Here is a 14,908-nt window from a genome sequence, read left to right as displayed (position 1 = left end):
GGCTAAGAGGCCAGGGACGGTTTCTTCCCAGAAATCCCCTAAGGGGATTTCTAGCTGTGTGGGACCCTGTGTGCTGTGTGGGATTCTAGCACGTGGTAGCCATCAAGACACGAGGGCCAACGAGCCTGCCTCAGCCCGAGTCTGTGGGGTCAGGAGCGAGATACCCAGCAGAGGGCATGAAAAAGGACTGGCCTCTTGCGAGACCACAGCCATGGGTCCGGCCACGGTCAGGGTGAACAGTGGCTGGGGGAGAGGCACCCTCCGCCGCCCGCCCTGTGGCTGAGCCAGCACTGCTATGAGACGGTGGGCATAGCCTGACTGCCCACCCTCGAAGTGGCCAGGACCCCCAGCCCTCACCTAGTGTTGGGGTCCTAGGACTGCTGAGCCCCCGCCCTGCCCAGCCTGTGGGCAGGCTCCCAGGCTGGGGGTGGAGGGTGGGGGGCTGTCGGGTTTCCTGATGTCACAAACCACTTGGCCTTTCCCCTGGGAATAGTTGGCAAGGGAGGGGTGGGGCTTAAAACAGCCCCCGCTGCCGGCCAAGCTCAAAGCCCCTTACGGCCTCTGTAGGCAGACTGCGGGGACGCAGGCAGCAAGTCTTGGGGTCCCCGGGCGTCAGGCTCCTCCCCGTGAAACACACACACCCAAGGCCTCCCAGACAGAGCAGCGGATGGGGGGTGTGTGTGCGTGCAGTGTTGAAACTTGGTCAGCTTCTCACACAGCTGGGGTCCACGAGGCTGACCACCTGTGGCAGCGCCAGCACACTCTCCCCCCAAAGTCCTCTCTCCTGGCCCCCCCACCGCGGCCGCACCCCTCCCCACCCCGGACTGTTCCCACTCAGCCACGGACCCCTGCGGCCCTCCTCCGGCGCGCGCTCGGCGCGGGGGGTGGGGGGGCTCCGAGGTCAAAGGGCACGGGGAGCAGCCCACCTGCGCCCAAGGCAGGAGTGGAACTACACTACCCAGAATTCCCGCGGCGCGCCGAAAAGGAAATGTCGTTTGTGCAAGGAGAGGCTCGGCGCCCCCAGCAGCTGCAGAGCGGGCGCGAGCGGGGCGGGGGGAGAGGGAGTTCCTGGGGGAGGGCGGGCTGCGTGCGGGGAGCGAGGGCGGAGAGCCCGGCGGGCGGGGAGGAGGAGGCGGCGCCGGCCGCCGCCGCCTGCGGAGCTGCATCCCGCGGGGCGCGCGCGGGCGGGCGGCGGTCCCTGCGTGCGCCGGCTGCGCTCGGGCCGGCGGCTGCGGGCGGACGCGGGGGCCGGGCCGGCGCAGGGGCCGAGTTTCTGCAAAGTTTGACCCGGTTGCCTTTCCGATGCTGCAGCAGAGCGAGGCAGCGCGGGGCGCGCCAGGCGGCTGCGGCGCGGCGGCGGGGCTGAGCGGCGGCGGCGGCACGCTCGCAATGATCGTCAAATAAAGGGGGCGCGCGGGGTGGGGGCGAGAGAGCCCCAGCTCAGCCCTCCGCCCCCGGCCACCCCCTGCCCCTGTCCCCCCACCCCGAAGCCGTCCCGAGCCAGGAGCGGGGTGGGGGCCGGGGGCGCCCACGCCCGTCTTCAGACCCCAGGAGCGCCCGGGGACACTGCTCCGGGAAGCGGGTGGGGGCGTCCTGAGGACGTGCCCGCGGCGGGGCCAGGGGCGCGCGGAGCGCTCCGAGGGGCAGGTGAGTCGGCGGCGCCGCCCGGGTGGGGGCGTGCGCGCCAAAGTTCCCCGGTGGCGGCGAGCGCGCCCGACGCGCGGGGACCCGGGGCGGCTCGCGGCGGGCGGAGGCGCCTCTCCCTCTGGGTGGGGGTGGGGGGACCCCGGCCGGGAAGGGGCACGCGCTCGCTCCGCCCGGACGGCGACTCCAGGTGGCGGGCACGGAAGGGGCGCGGGGCGCCGGCCACCGGGGGCTGGAGGCGGTGGCGCGGTCCGCCCAGTGCCCCCTCCCCGCCCCCGGGGCCGGGCGGGTGTCAGCGGAGATGTCACGGGCGGCGATTATTCGCTGGTGCGCGCGGCGGTGCGGCGGCCGCTGACGGGGCGGGCGGGGAGACCGCGCAGAGCTGCGCCCCGCGCACACGCGTCGCCGCCCCCGTGCACCCCCGCAGCAAAGTTCGGCTCAACTTCCCGGCGGGCCTTGACGCCCTATCCTTTCCACCTCCTCGCAGGTCCTCGGCAGCCGCGGCCCCCGAGCACCGCCCGGGGCGCCCGCACGGCGGCCGGCGGCGGGGGCGTCCAGCCCGCGCCCCTGCCCGCTCCCTCGAGTGGGCGCCGACGGGGACCCGCGCCGCTCGGGCGCCTCCTGGAAGCGGCGGGCAGGCGCTCGCCCCGGGCGCCTGGACCTCGGCCGGCTGAGCAGAGGCCGCTCCGGGCTTGACCGGGTGCCCGCGGGACGCGTGCGGAAGGCAGGGCAGGAAGTCGGTCCTCGGCGCGCGCCCGCGCTCGCCTCTTCCTCCGAAGGCTTGAGGGAGACTCCCGGAGCTGCCATCCCCGCGCGGGAGCCACGGAGCACCATGGTCGTCCCCTGAACTGCAAACTCTTCCTTTTTTAACCCAAGGAATATCGGTGATTTTTTTGTGTGTGCGTGTGTGTGCATTGCTCGGAGGAGCCCAGGGCTCGGAGATGCAGCAGAATCCGTATTTATAAGAGGCCGGCGGTCGCTATGCGCAGCCCCTCTGCTCGCTGAGTTGTCTGCCCTATGGAGAGCGGTCTTGGGATTTGAGACTGCACCGCCGCCGCCGCCCTTCGATGCCCGCTCCGCCTGGGACTGCTGGCCGTCCCCAGGCTGGTCGCCGACTGCTGGTCGGCGCGGTCCTGTGTGCCATGGGCTGTATCCAGAGCATTGGCGGCAAAGCCAGAGTCTTCCGCGAAGGGATCAGCGTGATCGACGTGAAGGCCTCCATCGACCCCATCCCCACCAGCATCGACGAGTCGTCCAGCGTGGTTCTGCGCTACCGCACGCCCCACTTCCGGGCCTCGGCCCAGGTGGTCATGCCACCCATCCCCAAGAGGGAGACCTGGGTCGTGGGCTGGATTCAGGCGTGCAGCCACATGGAGTTCTACAACCAGTACGGGGAGCAGGGCATGTGAGTACACTCGGGGGCCGCCCCGGGGTCGGGGAGGGGGATTAGAGCCGGGGGCCTGGTTTCGGTGACTCCCCCCACTGTTGGGCCCCGGCTGGGGTCCTGGCTCTGGAACCTGCCCGGCCACTGCTTCGGCCCCCAGGGCGCCCAGCGAGGTGTTCCTCCCTTGTGTCCGCCTGGAGTGGCAGTCAGGGGTCGCCAGAGAGGCCGCCGCTCTGCCCCCAGGCACACGTGGCAAGCACTCCAGCCGGCCGGACTGGGCTTGGTGGCGGCCGGCAGGGCCGGCCCTGCCTCTGCGTGCGAATTTCTCGGATGCACCCTGGGGCTCCCGGTGGTGGCGGGTGTGTGTGCTGTGCCGCTGGGGAGCGTCCTGTTTTGAAAGCCGGTTTGCTTTGCAGCCGGGGCTCGTGTCTCCCAGGCAGTGTCCAGTGCCCCTGGGGTGGGATCCTAGCCCAGTGCAGCTAAGCAGAGCGCACTGCTCTCTGACGGGCTCCTAGGACAATGCCCATCCCCGCCCCGGGTGGCCTCACTTCCCGGTTTTGCAGGAAGAGAGAAGACTCCACGGCAGTTGGAAGTGACCGCTGATGTAAGAACATCCTGGCCACGTGTGAATGAGAGGGCAGCGGTGACTGCAGGGTCTCCGCTTACTGACTGAGGTCCCGGGGCACCTAGCACTGGACACTGGTGGTGGGCACGCAGAGCACTGCCGCCGGCGCCCCAACCCCCCCTCCATGTCTGCCCCCCCTTCTCTGCACTGCCAGAGCTGCTGGAATCCGGTTCAGGTGCAGGGTGGGGGAGGGGAGGGGCGCTCCCCTTTCCAGGAAGGGAAAGGTGATTGTCATTCTGGGGGGCCCTTGCCCACGCCGCCTGAGGCCCTCCAGCCTCCTGGGCTGTGCGAGGCATCAAGGCAGTTGCCCGGAGACCAGAGCTTCCCCCGGGGTCTTCCGCTCAGCTGAATGTCTCTCCCATAAGGGAAGCCAGAGGCCCCGGCTGCACTTGGGAAGACCCGAGTGCCAGAGTGCCAGAGTGCGTGGGGCGGCTCGAGGCGGTGGCCCGGCCTGGGAGCCAGGGGCCCGAGGCGACCTCCCCCTCCTGGGCCAGCCCTCCGTTCCTGGTGAGAAGAGCCTCGTGTATACTTAGCCTCTGTGGTTCGGCAGCCCTGGGCGGGAGGCCAGGCTCTGCCACTTCCCAGGGCGTGACCCTAGGCAGGTTCCTCAGGGCTCTGGGAGCGGGGGCTAGCCGAGTCCCTTCCCGGCGGCTTCCCGGGAGAGCAGCTGCAGCGCCTGACCCGCGGGCAGAGCCACGCCAGGTTCCCAGGGGGAAACCTGAGGCAGGCAGATCTTGGCCTTGATGGGGTAGTCGTGGTGGTGCTGGCCGGGAGCGAGCCGGCGGCGCGTGGTGGCTGCAGCGACACGGTTTGGACAGGAGTCAGCTGCTCCGTGAGACTTTGCAAGAGGCTGGAGGCCGTTTCCTGATCATTTGCTCTGACGCCCCCGTTCGTCCTCCTGATGCGTGCGGTGGGTCCCCGACTCCGCGCGGGTGGGACCAGCCCTGGGAAGGGTCAGGGGAGCAGCTCTGGGACGATGGCCCCGGGGCAGCAGGGCCAGAATGACTCACGGGTCCTGGCGCGTGGGCCTTGGCCAGGCGGCTTTGCTATCTGGGAGCGGGGAAGAGGCCGTCGAGAGGCCTTAGCGAGTGGACAGGCGCAGCAGGAGCGTCCTGGGGCTGGAACACAGCAGCGGAAGCTGCTCACGGTCCTCGACCATGGTCGCCTGAGGAACACAGTGGCCCTGGCCGTGCCCTGCAAATGAGAGGGGTCGTTTGGAAGGCCTGGATGAAGTCTTGCACCCAGCTTCTTGCTGCATTGTAGAGAATCGTTTAGACGGGTTTAAAGGAGCCGCCCCGACCACCGCACCGGCCAGGTCTTAGGCTCTGCACTGGGGCCCGGGCGGCACCCCTGGGCTCTGTGTGTGCGGTGCAGGGACACGCCCCCTCCCCAACCCCCAGGCTGTGACGACCAGATGTCTCCAGGCGGAGCCCCGCGGCCCCTGGGAGGGACCCCTGTTTAAAAACTGCTGGATTTGACCTGAACAGTGGGGGTCAATCCCAGACACTGGGCGCTAGTGGCGCAGGGAGTGGACAGCCAGGTGGCCGGGGTGAGGGTGGGTCTTCTCTGCAATGGGCTAGCATTCAGAACCTTAATATCACATACTTAACCGCAACCCATAATGCCCCAGACGCTCCCCCGCTTGCATTAATCTCTAAGCTAGGAGGACTTGTCAGTCCGCCACTCGTGAGATGGGAACACTTAGCGACCCCGCTTCCCCCTGCCAGTTGGACGCCGACCTGCGTGGGGAGGGAGGGGAGATGGCCAGCTGCCCCCTGTGCCGGTGTGGCAGGGCTTTGTGTGGTTCGGGTCTGCTTTAGAAGCTACCCCAGCACACGCCACATCCTGCCAGCGCCGCGGAGTCTCCTCCGTGACAAGTCACAGTCCCTCGCCTGTGTGGGAGACACTTGGCTTTGTCCCTGCTGTGCCCTTCTCTGAGCCCCCAGAGAGCCTGGCCCACAGCCAAGGCCAATGCCAAGGCCAGGGCTCTGCCAGACTTTGGTGGTGGTGGGGGGAGCCACGGAGCAGCTCTCTGGGTCGACAGGGCTGCCTCCCTGCACCCTCATCAGCTGGCGCTTCAGCTCCCCGAGCCTCGCTGTTCCTGTCTCTAGAATGGGAATGCCAGCTCCTGCCTCCTGGGGCTGCTGATGTGTGAGGGGTGCCTGGTGGCCACTCGTTATCCATTACTCCCTGTGCTGGGCTGCAGAGTCAGCGAAAGACGGCCTGCTCGGGCCCTTGTGTAGGGCAGAGCCTGGGGTGGTGACACCCCTGACGGTCTTCCCTGTGGACCTCTGCCCCTCCCAGCCCATGGCTCCCCCACCCCCTGCTCAGCGCCAGCAGATCCAGGGGACAGGCCCTGGAGGAATGTCCCTGGGACCACGTGGCCGCTTCCGGCAGCCGGGGCCTGAGCTCTGGGCTCCGCGCTGAACAATTGAGGACGAGGCTTCCTCTCTCTGACCGGAAGGCGGCTTCCCCCTCTGGCAGGGGTGAGGGAGGATGTGGGGGGGCGGAGCAGCGCTGCCCAAAGAGGACTCCCTTGACTGCCCCCGCTGCCGAGCCATCCCGGCGGCCTCTCGGGGCGTGTGAGGAGGCACCCAGCAGCCGTGGTCATGGGGGAATGACAGTAAATACAGAGCCAGGTCCCGGCGTTCAGGGGAGGGCGGGTGGTGGGAGAGAAACTAGGTGCTCAGGTGGGGAGCCCGGCTGTCCGTTACAGCTCCAGGGCCAGTCTCTGCTTCCCCGCTCTCTTGCAGAAGCTGGGCGCCCCCAGCCCAGGGCCCGGCTCATCGGGCATCCGAGAAATAATCTCTGGACCAATGAGGTGCCGCACAGGGGTCTGCGTGGAGATACCGGGGGCGGGCGTACGCCCCAGGGGCTGCGTGGAGATACCCGGGACGGGCGTTCACTCCGGTGCCACTCAGAGTTGCCAAAAGGCTGGGGCGACTCACGCGCCCCTCTAAGGGGGAAGTGAGGGACCCGCTGTGTGCCCGCATTGCCGCCAGTGACGAAGTGTGGCAGGAGGGGAGGGGATGAAATCGCATTGCTGTGTTAAAAAAGAAAAGGCTGAAAACGGCCTGTGGGGTAGGAGCCTGTTTTTGGTCGGTGCAAACAAACACTGGGCACGCGGAGCATGTGCTGGTCCTGTGCGGGTCTTCCGAGACTCGCCTGGAAGGCAGGGAGGGCCGGCCATCCGGCCTCATGCCCTGGCGGGTGGCCTGCGGCTGCAAACTCAGATTGCACCGGCCGTTGGTCTCTTCCCGCCGGATAGACCCAGAGCCGTGGCCTGGGCGAGGTGGCGGCGGCGGCGGTGAGGGGGGGAGGGTGGGCTCTGCCGGAAGCAGCGGGCTTTGCTGCTGAGGGGGACGTTCCCTGGGGAGACAGAAGCTCCGGCTCCTCCCCCTGGGGCTGGGGGAGCAGGGTGGGTGCCTGGGCGAAGGAAGGGGCGGCCCAGAGACCGAGACGCGAAGCAGGAGTCAGGAAACCGTGGGAGGGGCTCGTGGGCCGCGGTCTCTGTCAAATGGTGAAACTTCTGCAAAACGCTTACCAGACGGTAGGGTCTGTACAGTTGGGGACCCGGTGGGAGGACCCCTAAGCTCCTGCCTGGGCCGTGGGAGGGGCCCGGAACCAGGGCAGGGCAGGAGAGCGGGGGCTGCAAGTCCTTACCTGCACAGGTGTTGGGCTTGTGCCACTGCTGGGAGGTGAAATCCTATTTGGGAGAAATCGTTTAAAATTAAGGTTAAGTTATATCTTAAAGCAACGCATCGGCCAGCGCCGCGGCTCACTTGGCTAATCCTCCTGCTGCGGCACCGGCACCCTGGGTTCTAGTCCCGGTCGGAGCACCGGTTCTGTCCCGGTTGCCCCTCTTCCAGGCCAGCTCTCTGCTGTGGCCCGGGAGTGCAGTGGAGGATGGCCCAAGTGCTTGGGCCCTGCACCCCATGGGAGACCAGGAGGAAGCACCTGGCTCCTGGCTTCGGATCAGGCGCGGCGCACCGGCCATAGCGGCCATTTGGGGGGTGAACCAACGGAAGGAAGACCTTTCTCTCTGTCTCTCTCTCTCTCACTGTCTAACTCTGCCTCTAAAAAAAAAAAAAAAGGCAACGCATCTACGCCTATCTATTAGATACGTCCCTCTGTGTCTCCAGCATAGCCTGTCTGCTACGGCACAGGTGTTTCTTAGCAGGGGCTAAATCAGGTTGAGTTAAACACAAGTGATTCATTTTTAAGGAAAAGCATTAAGTGACTAAGAAAATACAGAAGACGTGTAGCAGGGGACCCACGTGAAGGAAGGGGCGTGGTGTCGGTGACCTGAACCTTCAAACAGAGAGGACTTGGATTTCCCAGCTTGTTAGAGCTCAGAACTGCGACCCCGTGGCCTGGGCATTTGCGGTCAGAGACAGCCCAGGACTGGAGAGGGCCTCACTCGTGCTGGGGGAGAGAGCCCAGCGCTGCACGCCTGGGGGGGGTGGGGGGCACGTGACTGACAGGGCCCTCATTGGGGCTGCAGGTCCCAGAACCGTGGGGAAAGGTGCATTCCTGGCAGCGAGCCCTAAGGGTGTGGAGGTGGTGGTGGCACCTGCCCCCAGAGCCTCCGAGGGCCTCCTTGATGGGCCAGCCTTGGTGGGCTGGCAGCTGAGCTTGAAGCCCTGAGCTGAGACCACCCCACAGGGAGACCCCCGCCCACTCTGCCGGGGAGACCCTGCCCACCAGCGAGGCCGGTCTATAAGACCTTCAGCCTCTGTGTGTGTGTGTGTGTGTGTGTGTGTGTGTGTTTTGTCCAGGGTTCTGTAACAGGTCTGTGGGTAAGAGCTGGCCTGGGCCTTTTTTTGGTCCTTGGCTGGCTTGCTTCCTGCTTGTGTGAGCCTGAACCAGACCGCTGACTTTCCTAAGTCTGAAGTGCACCCACGGCCTGTCCCTGGCATTGCGGCTGTGCCGGCCCTTCCTGGGAGTGGCCGCTCCGCAGGGCGAGCAGAGGCGCTGGCACTGAGTGGCCTGCCTGCCCCGGGCTGTTAGACCCCGTGGGGCCAGCCCGTTTCTGATAGCCCTCCGTGGGGGCCCCAGGCACCTACCGGGCCTGGCTCTGGACACGCAGCGATGACGAGACAGGCGTGGCCCTGGCCGTCTCCGCCCTCATGGACGCTGGGGGAGGAGACTGCTCACAAGGGTGGTGGAATCACCGTGGCCCCCGTGCGTGTGCCAGAAAGCAGCGAGACCTGGGGCCAGGGTGCTGGTGTCAGGGGCACCTGGCCTGGTGCAGCGTCAGGGGCTCTAGTGCCGAGTGGTGAGCTGCTCCTGGCTGGGGCAGGCCTTGGGGTGGGGGATGGGGTGCCGGGCCCACTGGAGGAACCGAGAGTGAGGGTGTGTGTGCTCATGCGTGTGTATGTGTGCTGTCAGCTCCATCCGGCTCTGAGGGCACTGGGGACTCATGGGAAGTCTACTAGGGTTGGAGCAATGCAGTCGGGTTTGCATTTACATTTTTTTTTTTTTAAGTTATTTACTTAAAAGGCAGAGTTAGAGGCAGAGAGAGAGAGAAACAGATATTTTCCATCTGCTGGGTCACTCACCAAATGGCTGCAATGGCCAGAGCTGGGCCAATCCGTAGCCAGGAGCCAGGAGCTTCTTCTGGGTCTCCCACGTGGGTGCAGGGGCCCAAGCACTTGGGTCATCTTCCACTGCTATCCCAGGCCACAGCAGAGAGCTGGATCGGAAGTCAAGCAGTTTGGACTTGAACCGGTGCCCATATGGGATGCTGGCCTTGCAGGCAGCGGTTTAACCTGCTAAGCCAGCCCCATTGTTTTAAATTTTTAAATTTTTTAAGACTTATCAAGAGGCAGAGAGAAAGAGGCAGAGAGGGAGAGAGAGGAAGAATCCCATCGCTGGTTCACGCACCAGATGCCCACAGCTGCCAGGGCTGGGCAGCCAGAGCCAGGAATCAAACCCGGGCGCCCCACCATGGGACACGGGGGCTTTAGCGCCCAGGCCGACTGCCTGCCCCCAGATTTGTGTTTTCAAGAGATCATGGGGGACCTGGGAAGGAGGCTGGGAGACTGGGGAGGGGTAGGGGGTAGGGGGCGCAGCGTGTGCAGCAGCACCCGTGCCAGGCCCGGAGGCTCACCTCACCCATGTTGAGATAGTCTCTGAGCAAGCGTCCTCGTGTCCAGCTTTCGCGTGAGGTCTGCTAACTCCATCTCCAGTGTGGCCTTGGAGAGCCACAGAGGCCAGTGCCGGGAGCTGCCCTGGGGAGCAGAGAACTCAGGGTCTGCCCGGAAGCTCAAGGTCACTCCAGAACCTCAAGGTCATCCCAGAACAACTGAAAGGAAAACTTACAGAGGAAGCAGACGCGGTGTGGCGTCCATTGCTTTAGGAGCGTGTTGGAGATGGGCTCACAGGCTGCCAGTCGCCGAGGCACGCCTCTGCCTACCGGCCCTTCTTCAGTGGTCTCCAGGAGCTCCCGTTCATTGTTGCCGACCTTGGAGTCTCCCGATTTCACCGTCACAGGAACCTGGCCGGCGGAGGTGGGCAGGAGTAACCACAAGCCACGGTCTGGGCAGTGGGGGCTCAGAGAGGCTGTGGCTTGATCCCAGAGCGAGCGGCCGGGCCTGAGCTTGGATGCTGGGCTCCAGTGTCCTTGACCACTGTCCCTGCCATGTCCCCTGTCGGGAGACCCCCGCTGGCCTGGTGATGACGTGGAAATGCGGCGTGGCCCAGGTCCTGAGTAATGCCCCATGAGACACCGCTGTCTGCCAGCTCATGCTGGTGGGGTGACCAGGCCGGGGCTGGGTCAGACGGGGCAGCCCGACTGCCCTGCACGAGGCCTTCTGCAGGGCCAGAGCGAAGCGCCTGGTTCCTGAGAGAGTCGACATGGGACCAGCTCCGCCGGGGTTGCTGGCACAGTGCATGCTGGGGCCTACAGTGGTCAGCAGGTGCATGCAGTGGTCCTTCGCCACTGCTGTGGGCCCCAGGCCGGAGGGACAGGTGGGTCCTTCCGACCCGTGGGGTCTTCTGAGCTGCTGCCAGGTTCCCTTGGAGCCAGCGGTGCTCAGGGCCAGGCAGGAAGTGGCCCACCAGGCAGGCGTGTGCCCGTCTACGGATTGAACAGGAAAACACAGCACGGTCACGTTCCTCATCACTCTTCCTGTGGCGGCTGCAGTTTTGCGAACTGCTACCGTTGAGTGACACATTTTAGTGGAGCCATATGCTTTTTAAAAAACAAAAAACAACTTAGGGTAGCGCACAGCTGGCACGCGGCTTGCCGCCCGAAGCCGTCATGCGGCCCGGTTCCGCACGCTGGCATTGCCGGGCAGCCGTCACCCCACCGGCCCCCACCCGGCCCCCACCCGGTTCCGGTGGTCTTTCAGCTCCCCAGACTGAAGCCCGGCACCCAGCCAAGGACGGCCGCGCTCTGTCCCCGCCGCGCCTGCTCCCCGTCACTCATCCTCTGTGGTATCTCAGCAAGCATGGCCTGCATGGGTGCCTCGGCACAGTGGAATGTGGTCACCTGTGTGTGACCGGCGGGGGGCTGGGGTCAGACGGCACAAGGCCTTCAGCTCCTTGGACATGGAAGGGGCCGGGGCCGGTGTCCTGTGGACACTGGGAGCAGAGCCGTGGACGGGAGTGCGGCTTGTAAAGCAGCTTGTTCGGGAGTGCGCCCCCCAACCCCCGAGTGCACGCTGGAGTGTGGACCCAAGGAGTCCCTGGCCGGCCGCGTTCTGGGGGTGCAGCTGGGAGCAGGACAGACCCAGTCAGGCCCCCCGGGGCCCCTGGGCTTGGCCGGACTCCTCTGGAGAAAGTGGCCTTGGCCCCGCCCTCTGCCCTGCTTGCTTGGTTTGTCTGGAGGTGGGGTCCACGGGTCCCTAGAGGGGACAGGCCTCCTGGCCTCTTCCGTCTGCAGGTTGCTGCGGCGATGGAGACCAGGTCAGGTAACTGCTTGTGCCCTGCCCTGGACGGGCGAGTTGCTGCTCACGGTCCTCGTAGGGACCAGGAGAATACGTGGGAAGCGTCTGGGGTCCCGGGGACGGGGGTTTGCGCAGGCCGAATGTCACCAAGGTGTTCCCAAGTTAAACTTTCTGTAGCCTGGCCGCCCATTCCACCCCAGGAAGGCCAAGCCCTCTGGGCCCCGACAGGGTGGGAGCCAGGCCTGGCCAGATAGGGTCCTGGGGCACCCCCCCCCCCAAGGAGGCGCTGGTTAGGGACGGAGCTGGGGCGGGGTAGGGGGCAGGACGAGGCCATCCTCGCCGTGTGCTCCCTGTGTGACTCTCCCGGGGGCTAAGTCCCATGGACAAGGGACCGCGGCTGCCTTGTATGCCACGGGGACACGGAACGGCTGCCCCGAGTGGCTGCCCGAGTGACCTGTGGCCTTCCTCGCCCTCAGGTCCAGCTGGGAACTGCCCGATCTGCAGGAGGGCAAGATCGAGGCCATCAGCGACTCGGACGGGGTGAACTACCCCTGGTACGGCAACACCACGGAGACGTGCACCATTGTGGGCCCCACGAAGAGAGACTCCAAGTTCATTATCAGCATGAACGACAACTTCTACCCCAGCGTCACGTGGGCCGTGCCCGTGAGCGAGAGCAACGTGGCCAAGCTGACCAGCATCTACCGGGACCAGAGCTTCACCACGTGGCTGGTGGCCACCAACACGTCCACCAACGACATGATCATCCTGCAGACGCTGCATTGGCGAATGCAGCTTAGCATTGAGGTGAACCCCACCCGGCCCCTGGGCCAGCGCGCCCGGCTGCGGGAGCCCATCGCCCAGGACCAGCCCAAGATCCTGAGCAAGAATGAGCCCATCCCGCCCAGCGCCCTGGTCAAGCCGAACGCCAACGACGCTCAGGTCCTCATGTGGCGGCCCAAGTACGGGCAGCCGCTGGTGGTCATCCCGCCCAAGCACCGGTAGCGGCCGGGGCAGCCGCTCGCTTCGACTCACCGGTAATAATACTGCTCAGAACGAACCCACGCACCCTGTGGTCATTCAGCAAAGTACAACCTCTCTACCTTCAGTGGGCGGACCCCACCGTGCCAACGCCCGCCAGCGGCACGGGGCAGCCCCGCGTTCGGCCCACGGGGTCTCCCCCGACCCCCGTCCCTTCTTCCCTCTCCTTTTCCCATGATCTCCGTCGCCCACTTGCAACAGATTCCCCGAAACACTGCTTTTTCAGTTTTCTTTCTTTTAACTTTTCTTTGTGAGGTTGGGAGGTGCGGGGTGGGGGGAGGAGTCGCTTCCCCCCGGGAATGTGGCTCAGGCCCAGGATCAGAGGCTGATCCGTGCCGTGGGTGGTTTGCCGGGAGTGGCGGGACCTCCCCTCGCTGCCCCGTGTCCTCTGACACGCGGCCTTATGTAGATTTGCTTTGCCAAACTTTTGCCTTAAGCTGAATTTAAAGGGAAAAAAAAAAAACAAAAAAAACGGAGAAAGCTAGCAGGATCTCTTCTCCTGCTGGTGGTTGGGGGCGGGGCTGGGGACACGCCCCACCCGAGCCCCTCCTCCCGGCTCTCTCTCGGGAGAGATGCAGACGTCAAACCAGCTGCTCCTTCTGTGGTTTCCCAGGCTGTCCGCCCCTCCCCCCGAGGTTCCCTCCCCGGTCCGGTGGAGGAGGCGTGTTTGCTCTGGAGGGCAGGTGTGCCCGTGGTCTCTCCTCTCATCCCAGCAGCCTTAACTTGCCTTGGGTGGCTCTCCGGGGGAGAGGGAGGGTCCCGTGAGCTGGAAGCTGTGCCCGAGGGATTTTCAGGACAGCCCGGGTCGGAGAGGTGGGGGCGAGCTGTGCTTCCCTCACTGCGTCCCCAGCCTCGAGCCCCGGGGGCTCCAGCAGTCCATGCTAGCTGCCCTGGAGCCCACACTGGGCTCCCAGCCGATTCTCAGGGATGCCGCTCGCGGGCTGTCTGGCCCCGCGCGGCACAGGGAGTGGGGGTCGGGGACACAAAGCCCCCAGGTCCAGGGCTTGGAGGGCTCAGTGGTGGCGGGGGGCGGGGGCTGGGCTGGCACAGCGGGGGCCGAGGACGGCCCTCTGGCGCCCGGGGCCTGGGCCTGAGCCACGCGGAGGTGTGTGTCGGCAGGGCACGGGCTGCTGGAGACACCTGGCTGCAGCCACATTGCTTCAAGCTTGCCAAACCCACAGCTCCCTCCCCCCCACGGTCCCGCATCGAAAGTGATAGCAAGCACAGAAAACTGTCAGGTCGGAAAAACAGCCCCCTTCCTGCTGCACACGAGCCACTTGCCCGAGCCGACCCCTTGCTCTCCTCGCGCATGGGGTGGCGTGATTATTCCAGGGGTGCTCGGCCACCAGGCAGCCTCTGAGCCCAGGCCGTGCCACCAGGCTGCAGCTGAGCCTAATCGCACTGGTGTGGTGCTGCCGGCCGGTGCGGTGCTAGGGAGCCCCATGTCGGGCTGGGACCTCCCCGTGGGGCTGCAGGGGCCCCTTGGGGTGCGCGAAGACCGTGCCGCCAGGAGAGGCTGCACGCCGAGGGGGTGCCCGTGGGGCCCCAGCTCCGTGTCCAGGACTGGACATGGCCTCTTGATGGGAGGGGCCTTCTCTACACTCAGGTCTTGTGCTAAGGAGACAGCCCGGGTGGGGTGGGGTGCGAGCGGGGCAGAGGCCCCCAGCCCCTTTGCATTTTCTGAGTGGGGGGCAGCAGCCCCTCCCCTGCATGCCCGCCCCTGCCCACCTTGCTCCCTGACTCACTTTCTCCTGGGGGTCCTTTCTCTTTAGCCTCGCCGCCGACACCGCAGGTTGGGGCTGGGGAGACCCTGGAGGGCGGCAGGTCCCACCCGGGCCGCGCGGCGCCGCCGGGGTCTCGTCGCTCAGCTCTCGCTGGTGCAGCGCAGGCCCCAGGCTTCCTGGGCTGTGAGTGCCCTCGGCCCCAGCGTGGACACGCGCTCCCTTCTCCCAGCAATAAGAGCCATCTTTGTCCTGGAGAGTACTGTGACAACAACCAATGCACTTGCCCGGAGGCACAGACTCCTGAAGATAATGTAAAGTGAATTTTTTTTTTCTAAAAAACACAAGAGAAATAAAATGTAATTTTAAAGTAGACTTGGCTGGGATCTGGATGCTTCTGGGGCGGGGTTTCGTTTTGGGGGCACGTGCTGAGCCACTGAGGCTAGGACTCTGGTGTGGAGGGCCTGCAGGGCAGGGGAGGCCGCCTGGGCAGCTCAGGGGTCTCAGTGCCCGGCCATGCATGGTGGAGGGCGGCAGGCTTGGGGGTCGAGCCAGGACTTGGAGGCAGCGTGGCCTTGGGCAGACGTTAGGGTGACTGGTG

The 14,908-nt window shown here is 65.7% G+C and overlaps 1 protein-coding gene across 1 annotated transcript; it reads left to right on the top strand.

Moving 5' to 3' along the window:
* The first annotated feature begins 1,091 nt into the window (after positions 1 to 1,091).
* Positions 1,092 to 14,680, top strand: FAM78A (family with sequence similarity 78 member A). The gene is made up of 3 exons (XM_002721944.5): positions 1,092 to 1,647; positions 2,132 to 3,049; positions 12,022 to 14,680. Exons 2-3 carry the CDS (start codon positions 2,712 to 2,714, stop codon positions 12,548 to 12,550), a joined length of 867 nt encoding a protein of 288 aa, XP_002721990.1. The 5' UTR covers positions 1,092 to 1,647; positions 2,132 to 2,711; the 3' UTR covers positions 12,551 to 14,680.
* The last annotated feature ends 228 nt before the right edge of the window (positions 14,681 to 14,908 follow it).

Source organism: Oryctolagus cuniculus, chromosome 1, assembly GCF_964237555.1.
Source record: "Oryctolagus cuniculus chromosome 1, mOryCun1.1, whole genome shotgun sequence".
Taxonomy (NCBI): domain Eukaryota; kingdom Metazoa; phylum Chordata; class Mammalia; order Lagomorpha; family Leporidae; genus Oryctolagus; species Oryctolagus cuniculus.
This window is presented reverse-complemented; position numbering and strand designations above follow the sequence as displayed.

Bases quoted from the DNA above. Each gene is read 5' to 3' on its own strand.
- FAM78A (XM_002721944.5), top strand. From the start codon at position 2,712: ATGCCCGCTCCGCCTGGGACTGCTGGCCGTCCCCAGGCTGGTCGCCGA. The intron at 3,050-12,021 runs GTGAGTACACTC...CCTCGCCCTCAG, and splicing joins CAGTACGGGGAGCAGGGCAT to GTCCAGCTGGGAACTGCCCG.